This window comes from Scleropages formosus, chromosome 24 (genome assembly GCF_900964775.1).
Source record: "Scleropages formosus chromosome 24, fSclFor1.1, whole genome shotgun sequence".
Taxonomy (NCBI): Eukaryota; Metazoa; Chordata; class Actinopteri; order Osteoglossiformes; family Osteoglossidae; genus Scleropages; species Scleropages formosus.
Window position 1 is genome coordinate 10,740,505 of NC_041829.1, and position 17,927 is coordinate 10,758,431.

Genomic DNA, 17,927 nt, shown 5'->3' on the forward strand with positions numbered 1-17,927 from the left:
AAAAATAGCTCAAAATGCAATTAAACAAAATGGGAAATGTCTGCATTTTTGAGAACTTGGAACTAGAATTTTCAAAGCACAAGGTATATTTTACTGCAGATTTAAGGAGGGGGGAAAAAAAAAAAAATCTCACAGTAATTACTGAAATTTGATAGTGTCAAGTCAATAACAGTCCTTGAGAAGAGGAGGGAGGGAGGGGAGGAAAAAAAAAAAAAAAAAAAAATAAAATAAATTTTTGTCCATTTGGTGGGCCAAACCTAGTAAAAGGGGATGTTGGTGAATTGCTGAATGTTCTCTTATTCTGTCCCATTTCTCCTGGGAACTGATGTCAAATATCAATTCTGTAAACAGCTATTCAAGGAAGATGCACTGGCAAAAGTCTCCACTGCCCTTGCTAATGTTTTTAGAAAAAGACATGTAAATATTCTGTAATAAAACCATCATGGTGTGTTTCCATGCATATTCTATCCTACCTGTGTTGTCAGTCAAGACTAATATGCCACACAAAATTAATGCAAATCTCATTGTCAACACTTTTTATTATTTCACTCTTATCACCAATTATACATTACATGGATTACCCTCAGTCTATACCAATATATACATAAACCTTTAAAATCTTGTGTATAGTAAATGCATTAATATAGTTAAATTTAAAAATTTATAGAATGCCACTTATAAGACAGAATATAAAGGCATTCAGTCTGCCCCTCACAGAATAAAGTCTGTTATGCAAGATACAAGGAAAATTCCAAACAAACAAAGTAGAAAAACATATGTGCAAGAAGAAAATATCTCTGAAATATATACAAAAATACATCCTTAAAAAGGTTAATACAGAACTCTGAACATTCAAATATTTAAAAATGGAATGCTAGTGAAAAGATTGGTGTGCAGAAAGGAGGATAAATATACTTTTCCTGAACTGAGTTCATTAGTTCTCGGTGGAACACAATTTCCATCTAGGTAATTTTCTGCAGCCCAGGTAACGACAGTCCAAACCTGTAACAATACATGAAGATGAACAATAGCGTGAACACACAGGAGCAGGTAAGATCCTAAAGTACGTATTGCCAGACTTTAGAATAAGAGGATACCTAGAGAAGTTCAGTCTGTATAAATGAATAAAAGTAAAATGTAAATATATAGATTCACAGCACATTTAGTACTTCCAAGGGGCCATTCCCCATGTAATTAGTCTCTGGAGAGCCTTCATTGTCAGACACTATTTCAATCTGGGATTTGTTCTTACCAGCAACAATCAGTTTGCAAACAAATTTTTGTCAAACCTCTTAAAATGACAACAGTAGCAACTTTACTGTGCAGATGACACGCAAACCTATATGTAGAGTATATAATTGAACAACTGTCCCTAGTTGTCATGGCAAGCTGTTTTACGGACTTCAAACGTGATATGCCAGAACTGTCACAAATAGGTTATATTATATAAAGAAAAATAGACAAACTACACCTTTTGAAAAAAACAGGATCTGTCCTTCAATAATTGTGTGTTTTCTCTGTGTATAAAAGCTGTGAAATTGAGTATATTTTGTGTAAAATGTAGAAGTGCACCCATTTGTCTACAGCAGACTTCAGCGTTGTAATGCCATGAAGGAAATCTAAACATGACTCTTGGTAGATAAATTCAGAATGCAACATGAATCATAATTAGAACCAAAAAGTATTATTATATATTAGACCAGACTTAGAACATTGAGGTGGTTCTCTCTGAACTTCAGGACTAAGTTAAGACTTACACACGAAGACTTTTTTTTTTTTTTTTTTTTCCCTCTTTAAAAAATTCACACACACATAATTCCACAGTTGGTGGTTAAGTTTTAAAATTTAGGCCCTCTAAATTTACAATGGGAAGTGAAAACTAATTCCAAAAATTAATGTAAGCTTAGTAATACAGATGCCCCTGAATATTTTCACTGGCTAGATTCTGGTCATTTTAAAAGGTATGTAAAAAGTTTTAAAAACCTTCAATAAAAGCTGTAATAAACTTGAGGTCAACGACTTATTTAATCCCACAATACAAATGTCTGTTTTACTTAGGGGTTAGGATCCGTAAGTCCTCGATAAAGGATTTTTTTAAATTTTTTTAAAAAAAAAAAAAAAAATTATGTTGCGGAGGTTGAGTTCCTATTTGTAGTGCTCTGTTGACGTGAGTTGCTGTGTTTTATTTTGTACTTGTTTGCAGCTGATAATTATTCAACGTAAGTATTTGTGTTGTTACAGTTCAGTTTCTCCCAAGAGTTTTCCCCTGTGTTATAAACTCTGAATAATTGCCCTATCTGTAATCCCTAACCTCAGTCCACACAATTTTTACAGGGAACCAAGTTCTTCCAGAATCATTGTTTTAATAAAGGTTTAATCACAGGCAGAGCTCTTTACCTCTTCGTTATTAAATATGTATACAAGTATTAATCCAATTTACGGTGATATCTGTGTATCCTCATTCATCGTATGATGTTATGGACCCAAAGCATATGTCTGTTGAACAAGACACTTTAGAGGAATGAAGTCCCACACTGAAGAAACCAGAGAGCTTCCTGAACTTACCAGTCTGTGAAACCTTTGACCAGCTCTTTTTGGGATAAATCAATTATTACCTAACAGAAGAAGACAGACAAAAAGAAAAGAAAAACTTACTAACACACATATGACATCCATACAGTAATATAGCTACAGAACATTTATAAACTAAAATGCAAACCACATATGCTTAATAGCATTTCAACATTTGCAGTTATCAATCACCATTCCAATGTCCTTTCGTTCACGCCTGTGGAACATCCCATTGTTTTTCACTGCGACGTCAAGCTTTCTGGTCTTTGCTTCTTCATGTGGCACAGTAAATTCAAACCTTAAAAAGGAAAAAGAGAAAGGGGGGGGGGGAATCTTGGATGGTTCAAGAATGTAAAGACAGGATGATATTTAACTCTCTAAGGATTATTTCAAATGTACTGGCACAGCCTGGTCTCAGTATATTTGAAATAATCCTTACTCTATACATTTTTGACTACTGACATATGTTACAAATTTTAAGTGACTTATGAAAAGTTGGTTAAACTGTAAACTGGTTAACGATAAACAACAGTAGCCGCAATGCTCAAATTTGTTAATTACTGCAGATACTTTTTGAATCCCCCTTGTACATTGATATAGATATCAGAATAAGCCATCCCCATAGTTTAACAGACAACCTCACGGTTGCAGGTCATTTAACCTGTTTCCTCGTATCCCATGTTGTTCTCTACTTACTTTTCATTGAAGACAGGATTCACTGTCTTTTTCTTCACTGGTGTTCTCATCCTGTGTTTCCACGACTGTTCAGGGAGCAGGTACAAGCGGACATAAACATCAGAGCCTTCCTCACTGCAGGAAAAAAGATTCCTGCGGAATATACAGACATATTGCTCTTAGTGGGCTGGAGAGAAGTGCTCACATGTTTGTTATAAACTTTGACATCAATGACTGGAAGTACAGGAAAACACTATAGTACCAATCAATACAAAAAAAAAGTAGAATATGAAATCATTGCTTGTAGTGGCTGCACCTTACCACCATTATGGATTTAATCAAGACTGGAAAAAAAAAGTCAGTTGTTCTTAAGCTCTTTAATCAGTAAAAACCTGCAAAGTTTCTACGTAATATCACTCCCTCCCCTTAATAATATGCGCTCCTTCTTAAACATACTCCCAAAGAAAATATGAACCGAGCTTCAAGTCTCATTTTGGACGTTTTTTTTTTTTTTTGGGAATAAAGAATATTTTTGATAGACTTTGTGCTTACCTACAGGAGTTGACCATGACAATGAGTCGTTTCCTAAGCACTGCATAACGGACTGTCAGATTGATCTCACCAAATCCTCCCTGGTGGTTCAGGATGGCTCTGTAGTTAAAACAGAAAATGGTACCAAAATGACAGGACAGTCACATCAGCATGCCAAGCATCCATAACACACATATAGCTGTGACAAACAACTATTCATCATAAGATTCATAAAGTAATATTAACTGGTTATTATTTAACTAATACCTTTGTGTAATGCAACTTAGACAACCAATTTTCCATAATTTATCCATTTATAGAACAGGGCATTCTTTTACTTATCCTGATTGCTCCAGTAACTTTCTCAATGGTAAAGCAGTAGGATGTGGGGTTTGAACTATGAGGTTATATAGTGACAACTCATTATGCTTTCTGTTGCCCCGTCATAACATGATACCAAGACTTTGCAGTCTCAACACCACCTGCTTCAGTGTGCACCCCAACTCACTCAGGAAAGGGTGTATCACTGGCCAAGTCTAAGCGTGAGGCAGCTATGGAGTCTTCGGAGAGCATGAGGTTGGAATCATATCGCTGCAGGCTCAAGTCCCTTGAGAATTGCGTGGAAGGTGCTGTAAGGTGACCGTCTGACACAGAGAGGCTCCGGTGAGTAACGTAAGCTGTGTTGACCTTGTTGGAATTTGCAAAAGGATCAGTCGATGGAAGGCTAGACTTAGTGGGCACAGAACCGGAAAGAGCACTGGATGGGTCACTGGACTTGGTACTGGGTGGATCATTGGGAAAAGCCCTGAGTGGAGCACTGGCTGAAGCTTGTCCACGGGAGGAAGAGACCAGGTTCAGCTGCTGTTCGCCTGGGGTTTTACGAGGCTGAGAACTGGGGCTCGCACTTGTGCTCTTAAGTTCCGGCATCTCAGGTTTCAGGATCTATGGTAGACAGCAAGAGAACCTTGTCAACAGTACAGTTATGGTACTTGCTTCTATGAATACTAACCTGACATCTTCATTCCATTACTCTACACACAAAAAACATTTAAAAAAAAATTGTTGGAATATGCTCTGCTGTCCTGTTATGTCACCATCAGCTAACCACTTAATTCAGGAGATTTGGTGCACAGAAGGGAAGGACAATTTTCCTAGGCCTTACACCAACATAAACTCTCTGCTTTTCTCATATGCTGCAATTAACTGCTGTGATTTATTTACTGAATCCCTGCTTACTTGCCTTTAGCCTGCCATGAAACTACAGTGCTGAATCACACCAGGTACTGACTGATCAGCACTGCCCCAAGCGCCAAGACTACAAACCAACAGTTGGAACCATCATGGAATCAAGGCAATCTTACTTCTCCCCTTACACACAATTTATGCATACTGTATCATTGGTCCAAAATATGGCATTTTTTATACTTGTACAAAAGTATTTGCATTACCTGTTGACACACATCTGCCCTCTAACTATAATAAAATTTTTTAAAAGCATCAATTTTCACTCCACCCCCATAAAAACAGATTTATTACTGCAAAACAGGTGTACAGTAACAAAATCAGATTTTTTTTTTTTAAACTATCAGAATAATAAACTACATTCACTCCCTATCTAAACACTTCTTGAAACTGATGCTAAATGTAGCTGTAGAGCTATTTCCACATCCTTGACAACACCCACCCTCAGGGTAGTCTTCATCTTGATCTGGCTGTTGGCGCCAGACTGCTCTAGCTGGAAACGTTGGTCCAAGGTCATGTCAGAGGCGCTCAGGATGCGACTTAAGGGCAGAGAGAGTGTGCCCAATAATGTTTTCTTCTCATTCTGTTTAACCTGGAGTCATTAAATTAAGGGTTAGCACAATATTTAGGGAAAAATAGCATGAAAACTGAGGATCCATAAAGATCAGAGTCAACTGAGGGTGTAGATCTGGTGTGAAGAAATTGCCTACCTGGACATTTAGTGAATGGCTTAAGTTGTGTACAAAAAATGTGAAGCATTCCTCCCACACAGGGTCTTTGGATGCAAAAATCACCTTTTGAAAATAATGAAGGGATGAGACATACTGGGAGGTTAAGGTCCCATACAGTCTTTGAATTAATAATCTTATAAATTTGATATTCAAAAAACAAACAATATATGAAAATTAGAAAAAATGATATAAAAAAAACAGTACAGAACATAATAACCTTGCTTTTCTGGCTCTGTTTGTTAACTGAAAATTCCACATAGGTGTCAGGATTGACATTTTTCCTTGTGAGCTGCGAGGAAGAAGAAGACATAGTTAGTCTTCCATGGTTAAGTAAATGAACTACAATATTCAAGAGATTCAGTTTATTACAGACCATGCAAAACCACTCCTAAATTCTGCAGCTGGGGATGTGTACAGTATATCCACTTTTGATCAGTCATAGAAGCCAGCCTTATTATGCAGTTAGTGGAAGTATAAATTTAAGAATGGCAGCAGGCAGAAAACCGGGCACTTGGTTATTGTGTTGTGTCTTGTATTTAAGAGCAAGCTGCTTACTAATTCAAGTCAGTTGTGTAAATAAACATGAACAATGAAATCAATTTGTCAAAATGTTTAATACACTGTACATGGGTTAAACATATATTAGTTGGTCTACACAGACAATTTTAATCAAATCCTTTTCAATAGCTTTAAAAAAAAAACTAAGGATTTCAATGTCAAATCTGAGAGGAAGTGGTGGTAATACATATGTAAGTGAAGTAACACTTTGGGTTTATTTCGCAGATACTTTTCTCCAAAGCGACTTCCAATGGATACTATGCAGTGTTATGAGCCCACACACCTTATTCACTGCGGTGACTTACACTGGGTCACTCATCCTACATCAGTGGACCACACTCTTTCACACACTATGAGGAACCTGAACAGCATGTCTTTGGACTGTGGGAGGAAACCAGAGCACCCAGAGGAAACCCACACAGACACGGGGAGAAAATGCAAACGCCACACAGACTGAGCAGGGATCGAACCCACGTCCTCTCGCACCACCCAGGCGCTGTGAGACAGCAGTACTGCGAGACAGCAGCGCTCCTCGCTGTGCCACTGTTTATTTCCATTCAACTTCATCCAAATCTCACCCACTGTTCAACTAGCAATGGCTCTGAATGGGACAGGAGTGTAACCATGTTGTCACCTAAGGGGCCAGTGGTATAATTATAATACCTGTGGATGAGGGCCAAACACAGGCCACGCCAAGACTTTCAGCAGCAAAGGCCGCTGGATAAAATCACAAAATCGGCACAGCAGCGTGTTCACAAGTGAAGTTTCCATGAGGTACACGCCCCATCTTGGGGCTAAGTAACCAGAGAGAAATGCAGGGTGTGGTGCAGGTCACAATTGTTGACGTAGTTGGGCTTAAACTATGCAAGGTACTTTACTAGCCGGCCTGTATAATGACTGTTCAGAAAACCGTGACTCATATGACTCTTCACTGGGTGGTTAGACCAGGGTTCAGGTATTGTTACATTTCCAAAGCAGGCCTCACGTACTCCTACCTTGGCCTCCTTTGTGGTTTTTCCGTGCTTCTCGTTATGGCTGAACTCACTCTGGTTTTTCTGCAAGACAGAAAACTGGACTCAGTCAGCCGTCTCAACACAGTACATATGGTAAAGTCATCCTAAAAAGACTACTTCCACTGCTGAAACACAAATATGGTGCGAGTAAATCTTGGAGCAACACAGGCATTATGGTCAAAAATCAATATTAATCGACAAGATGTCAAAAAGTGATGAGAGAAACTGTACTCAGTTTACTCACCGGCAAGTTGAATGCACTGTCAATGTACACAGAAAGCATAGCGCAGGAACAGCCGTCACTGGTCTGAAAGGCAAAAGGGATCCTAACTGACTAAAACATAGTTAAACCAATTACACATTTTCACTTGCAATGCTTTCCACCATTTTGGAACTGAATTGAGCATAACCATTTCAATTCAAGGTGTGTCACCTCAAAGTCATGTTGGGATGAACCTGTGTTTAACCCTCGCTTTTTCACATTGGTGTTGCATTCCATATTTTCAGATATTCTGGAATTAGAAATAACTTTTCATACAATACTATTATATGCCGAGTGGAGAGTTTGTACATTTACATTTATTTAGCAGATGCTTTTCTCCAAGGTGACTTCCAATGAACTCTATGTAATGTTATCAGCCCACACACCTTATTCACCAATGTGATTTACACTGCTAGATACACTACTTTCAATGGGTCATTCATCTATACATCAGTGGAACACACACACTCTCTGTCACTCACTCATTATGGGTGAACCTGAACAGCATGTCTTTGGACTGTGGGAGGAAACCAGAGCACCCGGAGGAAACCCACACAGACACAGGGAGAACATGCAAACTCTACATAGACTGAGTGGGTATCGAACCCACGTCCTCTTGCACCACCCAGGTGCTGTGAGACAGGAGCGCTACTCGCTGTGCCACCATGCTGCCCCTGTTTACTGTTTGAAACTTTCAATACACTAACATTATGAAGCATAATTACACAGTTACTGTCAAATTTTAATAATCAGGAAATAATCAGATGAAAAAGATTTGCTGGAACAGCACTAAAAAAAATTGATTCATACATGGAGAGACAAGGAGAAAAGGTGTGTATGAACTTTCTCTTAAAATAAAACTACTGTAGCAGCAACATTAACAACTTGCTTTCATGCTGCAGTCTCTCGATAGATGTGTAGATTAATATTGCAAATTGTCTAAAGTGCAGAGAAAATTGGATATTTCAGGTCTTGGTCTTTTGTGCAATTATTTCACCTATTTTCTGGACAAAAGTTGATTTGATACTGAAAAGCTGTTATAAGTAAAACTGAAGATACTTTAAATGTCTGATATATGTGAACCTCAAGGGTCAATGTAACTCATTTTCAGTTTTCACTCAAGGACAAGAACTTTAGCAGGGATAAAACTGTTTAATCTTACTTAAATTTTCCTAAACAAGTGCACAAAAGTCTTTTGTAACCACATTATACATTCATTCATTCTTCATAACTACTTATCCTGATGAAATGTGGTCCAGAACCTATAAGGAAAGCATAGGGTGCAAGGCAGGGTACGCTCAAGATAGGACACCATTGTACACATTCATTCAGTACAGGCAAATCAGAGTCAGCAATTCACCTGAAACACAAGCCCTTGGAGTGTGAGAGTACCAAAAAGAAAACCACATAAACATGTAAAGACTAATGCTGGTATGAGCCCATGTCTGAATCTACGACCCTGGTACCGTGCGACATCAAAACTACTCGCTGAGCCAGTGTCACCCCTCTACACGTAAATCAAGTAATCTGAATTAGGATTACGACCTTTAAATGCCTGATCTACAAATTTAGTAGTTTCGAAGTAAAATTGTTTCTTTGTAAATATGGTTATACTATGCACATCACATCTCTGCAGTACAACTGTATAAATATACAATTAAGTTGTAGGGTAGCTACCTCTACCAGCAGTTTGGGGTCCTTTTGGAGGGATAGCCATTGCAGGTTTAGGTGCACCTTCCCATGTTTCACTCCTTCCAGGGTAAACCACTGCATGACATTAGAGATAGTTTATATTTCTGGAAGAAGTGTTGATAAATATTTTACACATTAAAAGGCTGGTATAAATGTTTAGTAGGACATCAGCTAAAGAAGACAGTGGAAAAATACAGAGCCAGTAACTAATTTGTTCTACATACATAAAAAGTCACTGAATGATGTCAGTTGATAATGATCAATAAAGCAAAAATAAACCAAGCTACCCAGAACTTGTTAATGTTCTCCACCTTACCTTGTCCAAGACTCTTTCCTTTTTCACTTCTCCAAAGTCCAAGCAAAACCTACATTTAAAAAAAAAAAAAAAAAAAAAAAAAAGTTTCATTGTGGAATCTAAACAATTACAGCATATTCTAATACTTTCAGTTAAACTGGTAACTCGAGCTTTCTTTTTCTTAAAAGAAAAAAAAAAAAAAAAACACAACACTATCAAAATTGACAAGTTGTTGTGTATGTTTGGTAAAAAGCTCTAGTAGGTCTTCCTGAATCAGCAGAACAAAATGGGTCATTTAAATCAGCATACAAAAGACATTGGCCTTACCTGCCCAGGAAATCATCTGTGTCTGTGGTGTCCTCATCAAAGAGTTCAACCTCCAGTTCCTGCCCTGGGGCTTCATGGATCATAAACTACAAATAGCATTTTTGAAAGAAGGAAAAGAAAAATAAAAAAATGGAATAAACAAAATGTCCAGTGCAAAACCTTAATTAACATTGCAATTTATGGCCAATTCCAAAAACACTATAATATGACTTTTCAAAGTAACAAAACTGAGCAACATTATAGCTTTTTCTTCTTCTAAATGAAGAGCCTGGGGCATATCCCAGAATCACTGGGCACAAAGCTTGGATGGGACACCATTCCATTACAGCGTAGCCCCACACACACACACACACACACACACACACACACACACACACACACACACACACACACACACACACCCCCCAATCAATTCACTTGAAAGGGATGCCTTTGGACTGAGCATACAGGCTGAGCCGGATTCAGACCTACATTAAAACAGTCCAGATGCTGTGAGGCAGCAGCGCTACTCGCTGTGTCAGCATGCTGCACTGAAGTACTAGTTGACTTGGAAAAGTAGCTTCCTGACATTCTCCTATCTGTTGACTCCTAATGGCAGCTTCTGTACAACATGTCAGCTTGGAATGTACTATTACACCCATAGTGTGTTGAGTGATCTGTTATGTTGCTGGATAAGGCTTTTGGGTTACCGGTAACCTACCTCATACACCTCATTCCAGCAAGGATCAAGGGTCTCTTTGATGGTCTTGCTACGGAACTGTATAGTGCCAACTCTCAAAATGGCATAAGGATCCGATTTGCCCTTCATTAATCCCATCATGTACGTATCCATGGGTACCAAATCCTGGGCCTCCACAAGACGGACTCTAACTATTCCCTAAAACACAACCAGCAGAGTCTTAAAATACAAAGACATTTATGCAGCACATATCTCATCCCAGCATGCCATGCTCCTTTATACATCACTGCACTTATTAACTTTCACAAACCACATGCATCATGACAGCCATCTGTGCTGAAACCAACATCCATATGGACTTACCCGTGGAAGTGGGAAGCGCATCTGGTCCACTTTCACCTGGTCTATCAGAGGGATACACATGCGGTTTGGCAATACCATGAGAGAGGCAATAACATCAGTGATTGCGGATTCCGTCATTTGACTGTGGGGCAGGTGAACAAGATGTTAGTAGATGGGATTGGAGGACACAAAATCAAGTAAGAACAGTGTTTATTAATTCAGATTACTTTTAAACTCAATGAGGATGTTCTACCAAAAGCAATCATGAGCTTGTCTTCTCTTCTTGCCAGCAAATATAAACCATACCTAAGTGCAGGGGTATCCAAGAGGTTAGTCACTCCTGTCCAGTCTATTTCCAGGGTCTGAACATTGAAATATGAAAAATATAATGCAGAAAAGGTATATAATTAGGCTAAGATTAGTTTTGGCCCAAAATTTGCTTCAAGAATGTTGTTGTGTTCAAAACTTAACAGTATATTAAGTAGTAATAATATACCCTCAACATTAACCCATGAAATCACATTTACATCATCAACAGTACACATGAACTCACCGGTCGACGTATAAAGAACATTGTGATGCCGCCAACCAATGGGGACTGGCCAATGAGAGGCTCCAAAATTACACGCAACATTCCTTGAAGCTAAAATGGAACATATCTCATTCACACACAAAAGTCATTGATTGTGATTTTTCCTGTAGTGATTAATGAAGTATTACCCTATCTTATTTAGATTACATAACTTTGTCTAATATTAACTGTTTCAGTTATTAAAATTTATATTAAAATTGCTTACAAAATGTAAGTTTGGACAATATTCTGATAATACTGTGAAACTTAGCAAGACAGCAAATGCTTCCTGGCGAATGGAAGTTAGCTACAGTAAGGGTGTAGTCATCTGAGCAACATATGTTAACACAAAAGATTCATGGGCAAAGAATGCCAAGTACAACGAACAGACATACATACTATTCTTACAAATACATTTAGCTAAAACTATTTCATTCTCAAAAGGAACTTAAAAGCTGTGAGGTTTGTATACTAAAATACATGCCATTATTTACCCACTGGGTTATTTTTCTGGAGCAATCCAGGACAAGTACCTCGGTCAAGGGTACTATAGCAGGGTGAGGGACTCAAACATTGGCCCTTAGATTGCGTCAGGTTGACAGCTTTAAACAAAACGCTATCTGCTGCAACTTGACATATGATGATATGTGTCGTCAAATATAGCTGCAGAACCCAAATGAGGATACATTAATCTTCAGCATGGAATCAACAGGATAGATCCCACTTGGCCATGTTGACCATACAACAGATCAGCCTGTCTGGCTCTCACAATCCAGGCAGAGGAGGGAGCTAAGACGACCCTGCACAGGTGAGTACACCATAAGCACTTCAAGCCGTAAGCTAGCAACCCACATGGTTGGCAAGACATCTGGCTTTCACCTAACATTTTCCACAGTTTCTGAACAAAACCTGTCAATCTTGCTGTAGTCAGTTAATAAAAATAAAATTAAAAAAAAAAGCTGAAAATTCCATCACAGAATCTTTGTTTAAAAACAATGCAAAACATTCTCATGATGCTTTACACAGGGAGAACATGTGAAACTGACCTACTCCTTCACATAAACCGGTTTATATCTATTTCCGGAATGCGTTATAGGTGTATCCATTTTCAAAGAATCGGTTCCAGTGATCTGGTTGAGCCAGTACGGCTGGATAACTCCAGCAAACAAAGACTGCAGCTGAGGGAAAAATGTCTACAGGATGAGCATATCATTAAAGGTAAGCAATATAGAGGAATGTAGAGACAATAAGAGACCCTGCCCAACAAACACTCACTTGAAGGCTTTTCACTCCAGCTGTGATTGGCTTCTTAACATCGGCATCAATGTCAACGTCTCCCATGTAGCTAACAACACAAACAGCTTTTGTAAGTGTAAACTTAACTGGATTAAAAAAAAAAAAAAAAATCTAAAATATCTGGATGTAATTTTACAGTTATTTTGAGAAGGACACCTGAGGAGTGCCATTCTGATTAACGTTCCAGCAACACGTCCTTAAGCATGACAGTAAAAACTACAAATTAAGATCTTCTGAGCTTCATACAATCAGCTGGTCCACCTGTTTACTAAGGTTTAAATTCTCATCTCAAAGTTCAAGTGTTACACAGCGATGCAAGCTGATGTGTTTTCCAGACAAATTTGCATGTAATTTGACTGCAGTCCATGTTGCTTGTGACAGACTAAACTCCAGTACCTGAAGAGGCTAGCTTATGTACTGGTCGACATAGTTAATAATGAACAACGTAACCGAGTTACCTTAAATTAAGGTCAAGGACAACCTCCCTCTTATCCACTTCATCTGTGTAGGCCTTCACCCCAGTAACTCTGAGAGGCTAAAACAAAAGGAGAGGCCAAACAATTCACCATAGTATGAACACTACCCCACATCAAAATGCAGATTTAACACTTAAACTGTATTTCAAAATACAGAATTTTGTGGGACAAAATACAGCTACTGGGGATAAAACTGATCCACTAAAATGTTTTTTTTCAGAGAAAAGACAAGATCTTTGGGTGGATTGTGTTGTGTATGCATTGTGGAAAGAGACCCTCCATGCATTCTCACTGCTTTGAGTCTGTTCTTGATTTTTTGCTGGGTACCAACCTCAAAACTAGAGCAAAAGGCTACTTCGGTAATGGAATTAAAAAGACTGCTTTAAAACATATGATGGACTTTTTAAAAAAAAAAAAAAAAAAAAAAAACACACACACACACACACACACACACACACACACACACACACACACGCAACAGAGTGGTGTAGTTATTACATTTAGGGGTTGCTTGTCACACTGAGAATGTAGCCATACCCTCTGGCCAAAGTGTACTTTCGTAAAAGAGAAGGTCTTGAGGGCTGGATTGGAGGCACGTATGGCTGACTGGATCTTCTCCTTCAGAAGCTTTTCCATGAACATTGCAAAAAAAGGCCAGGCTTGAAGTAAGATCTAGGGGGGGGGGGGGGGGGACAGGAAACTGCTGATGAACTTCATCTTTTGAACAATCTTTACTGAACATCTAAGCTGAGCTCCTCCACATCATTCCTTCTTACTCTGTTACCCTTTTAGCAGCTGAAGTTCAAGATGATATTATATAGTAAGCATCACGATCATTCCAGCTGTATGACTGAAGAGCCAAGAACTAGAGTCAAAAAGTATCTATCCATGGTTAAGGATACTGATATTACATCTGATTCAAGTATAGGGCAACCTTACTGTACTACCCTCAGGTATTACAATTTGCCCCACAGAGTATCCAGTTTTATAAATATAATCACTAAAATTATTAGTTCAGGACACCTGGAAATTGTCTATTTGGGCAATATTTACCTTGTTTAGCCATTCAACTTTTTCAACCTCTGGGAAGTTCACCTACAGGAAAGAGAACAAACTGGATGTACAGATAAGTACAACTCTTGAAAATGTCTAATTCACCATAATTTCAGCAAGACTGATAGAGTGATCTAATAAAAGTCACATTGCACTCTTGTGCAGTTTAAGTCAATGAAAATTCAATTTAAAATTTCCAATCCTTTGTGAGGAAAAATTTAGGACACTCCTGGCTTCATCATTTAATCAATGCCTAAAATTAGAATCTACTGAACCAAACACTGGCAAATAATTAGAACTTCATTAGAGAGCAACTTGGATGATGCTGCCTTATATGAACATTAGAAGCTGTGATCTGATTTGGTCTCATCTATTGAGATATATGGTTTCATACTGACATCCAAAGAGCTCAAGAGGCCAGCAGAAGAAAGATTTTTGATGCCTATTAGTCTGGGAAGGGTTTTAAAGCCATTCCCAAGCAATTTGTACTCAATCACTTCAGTGTGAAAAAGATTGCTGGAAATCTATCCAAGCCAAGTCATCTCACCAAATTCAGTGCAGGAGCTGACAAAGAGAATGGGAAGTCTCCAAGAACTCCAAAATAACATCAAGGGATTTGCAGGTAAGTCTTACCTCAGTCAATGTCAAAGTGCACAAGTCAACCATTTGAAAGGGACTATACAAGTTTGGCTTACATGCCTGTTCATGGCATTTGGCAGACAACACCTAGGTGAACATCAGTTTTATTGTAACAATGTGCACAGAGGATAAAAAGGTATAATTTGGCTTTGCAACCAAACAACTATAACACTTGGGGAAACTAAAAACCTTTGTCAAAAAGAAATGCATAACCAACTTAATCATGGTGCTGGGGGCATCATGGTTTGGAGCTGCTTTTCCACCTCAGGGCCTGGCCAGCTTGTCTTCATACAGTCAACCATGAATTCCACATTGTACTAAAGATCACTTGAAGAGAATGAGGCTGCCTGTCAAAAAGCTGCAGCTGAACTATATGTGAAACTTGTAATAAAAACAATGATCCAAAACACTCAAGCACATCCAAAAGAGAACGGATCAAAAAGTAGAAAGTGAGGGTTATGGCGAATCAAAGCCCAGAGCAGAAACCCATAGAAATACTGTGGGAGGACTTAAAGCAGGCAGTAAGAAAGCCTTCAAACACACACACACACACACACACACACACACATTTTCAGAACCGCTTGTCCCAGACAGGGCCACGGGGAACCGGAGCCTACCCGGTAACACAGGGCGTAAGGCCAGAGGGGGAAGGGGACACACCCAGGACGGGACGCCAGTCCGCCGCAAGGCACCCCAAGCGGGATTCGAACCCCAGACCCACTAGAGAGCAGGACTGTGGTCCAACCCACTGCGCCACCGCACCCCCCGACGCCTTCAAACATCATACAGTTAAAGAAATTTTGTAAGGAGGACTGGACAAACTTCTGGCAACACCAGCTACTAAAGCTAAAGGTGTACTTATTTTTCCCCAGAGGAGAAAATTGCATTTCTGACTTTGCTGAATAAAAGTATTGCAAAGAATCATTCAGTGTTTTTGAATTAGAGCACCTTTATCTACCAAAATAGTTGAAATAAGGATGAAATGTCCCTACATGAAATTATGTTGGGAAAACACATTTTTGTTAGCTTTTTAACAGCACTGTAGTAGTTTATACTTAAGATATAATGAAAGTAAATCTTACTAATATACAGGTATAAAAATAGAGACATAGTTCACTTATTTGTACAATTATGTTACAATGTTAAATACCAAAAGCTAATATTAACATTCTTGGCTTGAATGAAAATATTTTAAGATTCATAAATCAAACTGCAGTGACATCAAAACCAACACTACAGTAGCAAAAGTGTCTATTACTGAGTTGGTGTAATATTAGTATCTTTCTTGCCAGTGTTTAACACTCTCCATGCTTGAAAGTTCAGAGAATCAGATTTAACTGTGAAATACATCAGATGAAACTTTTAATACACAGAGAAAGAGCCATCCTATGTACATAGATTGTTAATTTGATTAATTTTTCTTTAACATTGATTCATAATTATTTAATTTGCATATGGTAATCTAGGTTTTATTACACACACAGCTTGCTTGGACCAGTGAAGAAAAACAGCTATTCTGTATAAGTTACTTTTGTTCAAGTGTCTAAAGTAAAATAGAATTGAACACATTACTCTGTCCCAAAATTTTTTGGCTACATATTTCATTAAATGTTATGGATCTTATTGTTCAAACTAAGGATATAGGAACAGATGGACCTGACCGAGTCTGGCCCCACCCACATAGAACTCTGGCTCACCTGCTTAGCAAACTCAGTTTCATATGTGATATGTTTAACTTATCACATATTAAACTGCAACAAGTGAAAAATGTCATGAATGAATTAAAACAAAGCTGCAGCTGCATTTACCTCACAGATTTATGTAAATATACCATTGGTGATGCCACATCATGATCACACAAACCTTGCAGCCTCGCAAGGTAGTAGGATATATATTATATGTATATACACATTTAGAAGCTTCCTACATAAAATTCTCTGTAATTTGTCAATTACAGTGAGATATTCATTAGCCCCACAACGGGTGTCATCCTCAAAAACAGATCTTACAAAAACAGTATCTCTGCACTGTGACTGTTAAACACTCAGAGTAACACTTTCAGTACTGTAATGTTTGCCCACTCCGTATAATTTTTTAGCTTAGAGACATAGTTCGTGGCACAGATATATGGCAAGGCAACAGTGGAATCAAATTCATGAGACAGGAGAAGAAAAAAAAAAAAAAAAAAAAAAAAAAACCCACCACACACACACACACAAAGTGCAGTTTCGGGATTGCAATTTCGCAATCATAAGATTGCGGGGACCCATAATCTGGTCAGAAATGCTGGGTGTGCAAAGCAATGCAAGGAGAAGGAAGGAAGCACATCCACACCCCCCCATGCCACCTACCCACGCTGGCATGTTCAGCGTCTTCATCTCCTTGCTGATCACACATTTCTCATTCTCCAGGAAGTCGACGGCCACGTCCATTCGGATGTTTTTGTGCTTCTGGTTCTTTCCCCACCACGTCCATATCATGACACACAGGAGAACCCAGCTGATGCTGAGTCCCAGGTAACCCGTCAGGTACACCGGGTACAGGATGAGCAGGAGCCGCCCGCAGTGCAGCACGAACTCCATGAGGATGTGGTTCACCGCGGTGGCGTTGAACTCCTTTTTACTGTCTGCCTTCGGGGGCCCGGTCGCAGGCTGCGCGGTCCCGGGGTTCGCAGGAGAAGAAGCCATGCTGCTCATTGGCGCCGTCCTCCCCGCTCCTCGATCCCAGCAGTTACCGGGCAGGTGTCCGACCCGGCCGGCCGGTAGCGCGCGTATCTATCAGGTGGCGGCGGCTGTCGCAGATAAGGACGCTTTGATCCGCGCTTGGAAGCGAAATCCCGCACGCGCTCACTCACCGTCACTGGGCGCGCGCCGTTTCATTTAGAAATCCCGCATTTTCATGTCTGCTCTTTAAAAACTGAGGTTTTACTTACTTACTTACTTACTTCCCCCCTTGCCTTGCCTGGATATTTTTT

At 39.1% G+C, this 17,927-nt stretch overlaps 1 protein-coding gene across 1 annotated transcript; it reads right to left on the reverse strand.

The window, feature by feature from the left end:
* Positions 1–605: 605 nt before the first annotated feature.
* esyt3 (extended synaptotagmin-like protein 3) lies at positions 606–17,899 on the reverse strand. Its single transcript, XM_018755674.2, has 23 exons — positions 17,305–17,899; positions 14,315–14,356; positions 13,799–13,933; positions 13,244–13,320; positions 12,765–12,834; positions 11,472–11,561; positions 11,225–11,280; positions 10,940–11,060; positions 10,598–10,774; positions 9,898–9,983; positions 9,592–9,640; positions 9,261–9,350; positions 7,566–7,628; positions 7,304–7,363; positions 5,968–6,039; positions 5,730–5,813; positions 5,462–5,611; positions 4,286–4,719; positions 3,799–3,897; positions 3,268–3,399; positions 2,764–2,869; positions 2,566–2,615; positions 606–1,002 (listed from the first exon to the last, which is right to left on the reverse strand). The coding sequence occupies exons 1-23, from the start codon at positions 17,647–17,649 to the stop codon at positions 963–965; spliced, it is 2,628 nt and encodes an 875-aa protein (XP_018611190.2). The 5' UTR covers positions 17,650–17,899; the 3' UTR covers positions 606–962.
* Between the last annotated feature and the right edge of the window lie 28 nt (positions 17,900–17,927).

Bases quoted from the DNA above. Each gene is read 5' to 3' on its own strand.
- esyt3 (XM_018755674.2), bottom strand. From the start codon at position 17,649: ATGAGCAGCATGGCTTCTTCTCCTGCGAACCCCGGGACCGCGCAGCCT. The intron at 9,984-10,597 runs GTAGGTTACCGG...TGCTATTTGTAG, and splicing joins GCTGGAATGAGGTGTATGAG to TTTATGATCCATGAAGCCCC. The intron at 3,898-4,285 runs GTGAGTTGGGGT...TTTTAACTACAG, and splicing joins AGTGATACACCCTTTCCTGA to AGCCATCCTGAACCACCAGG.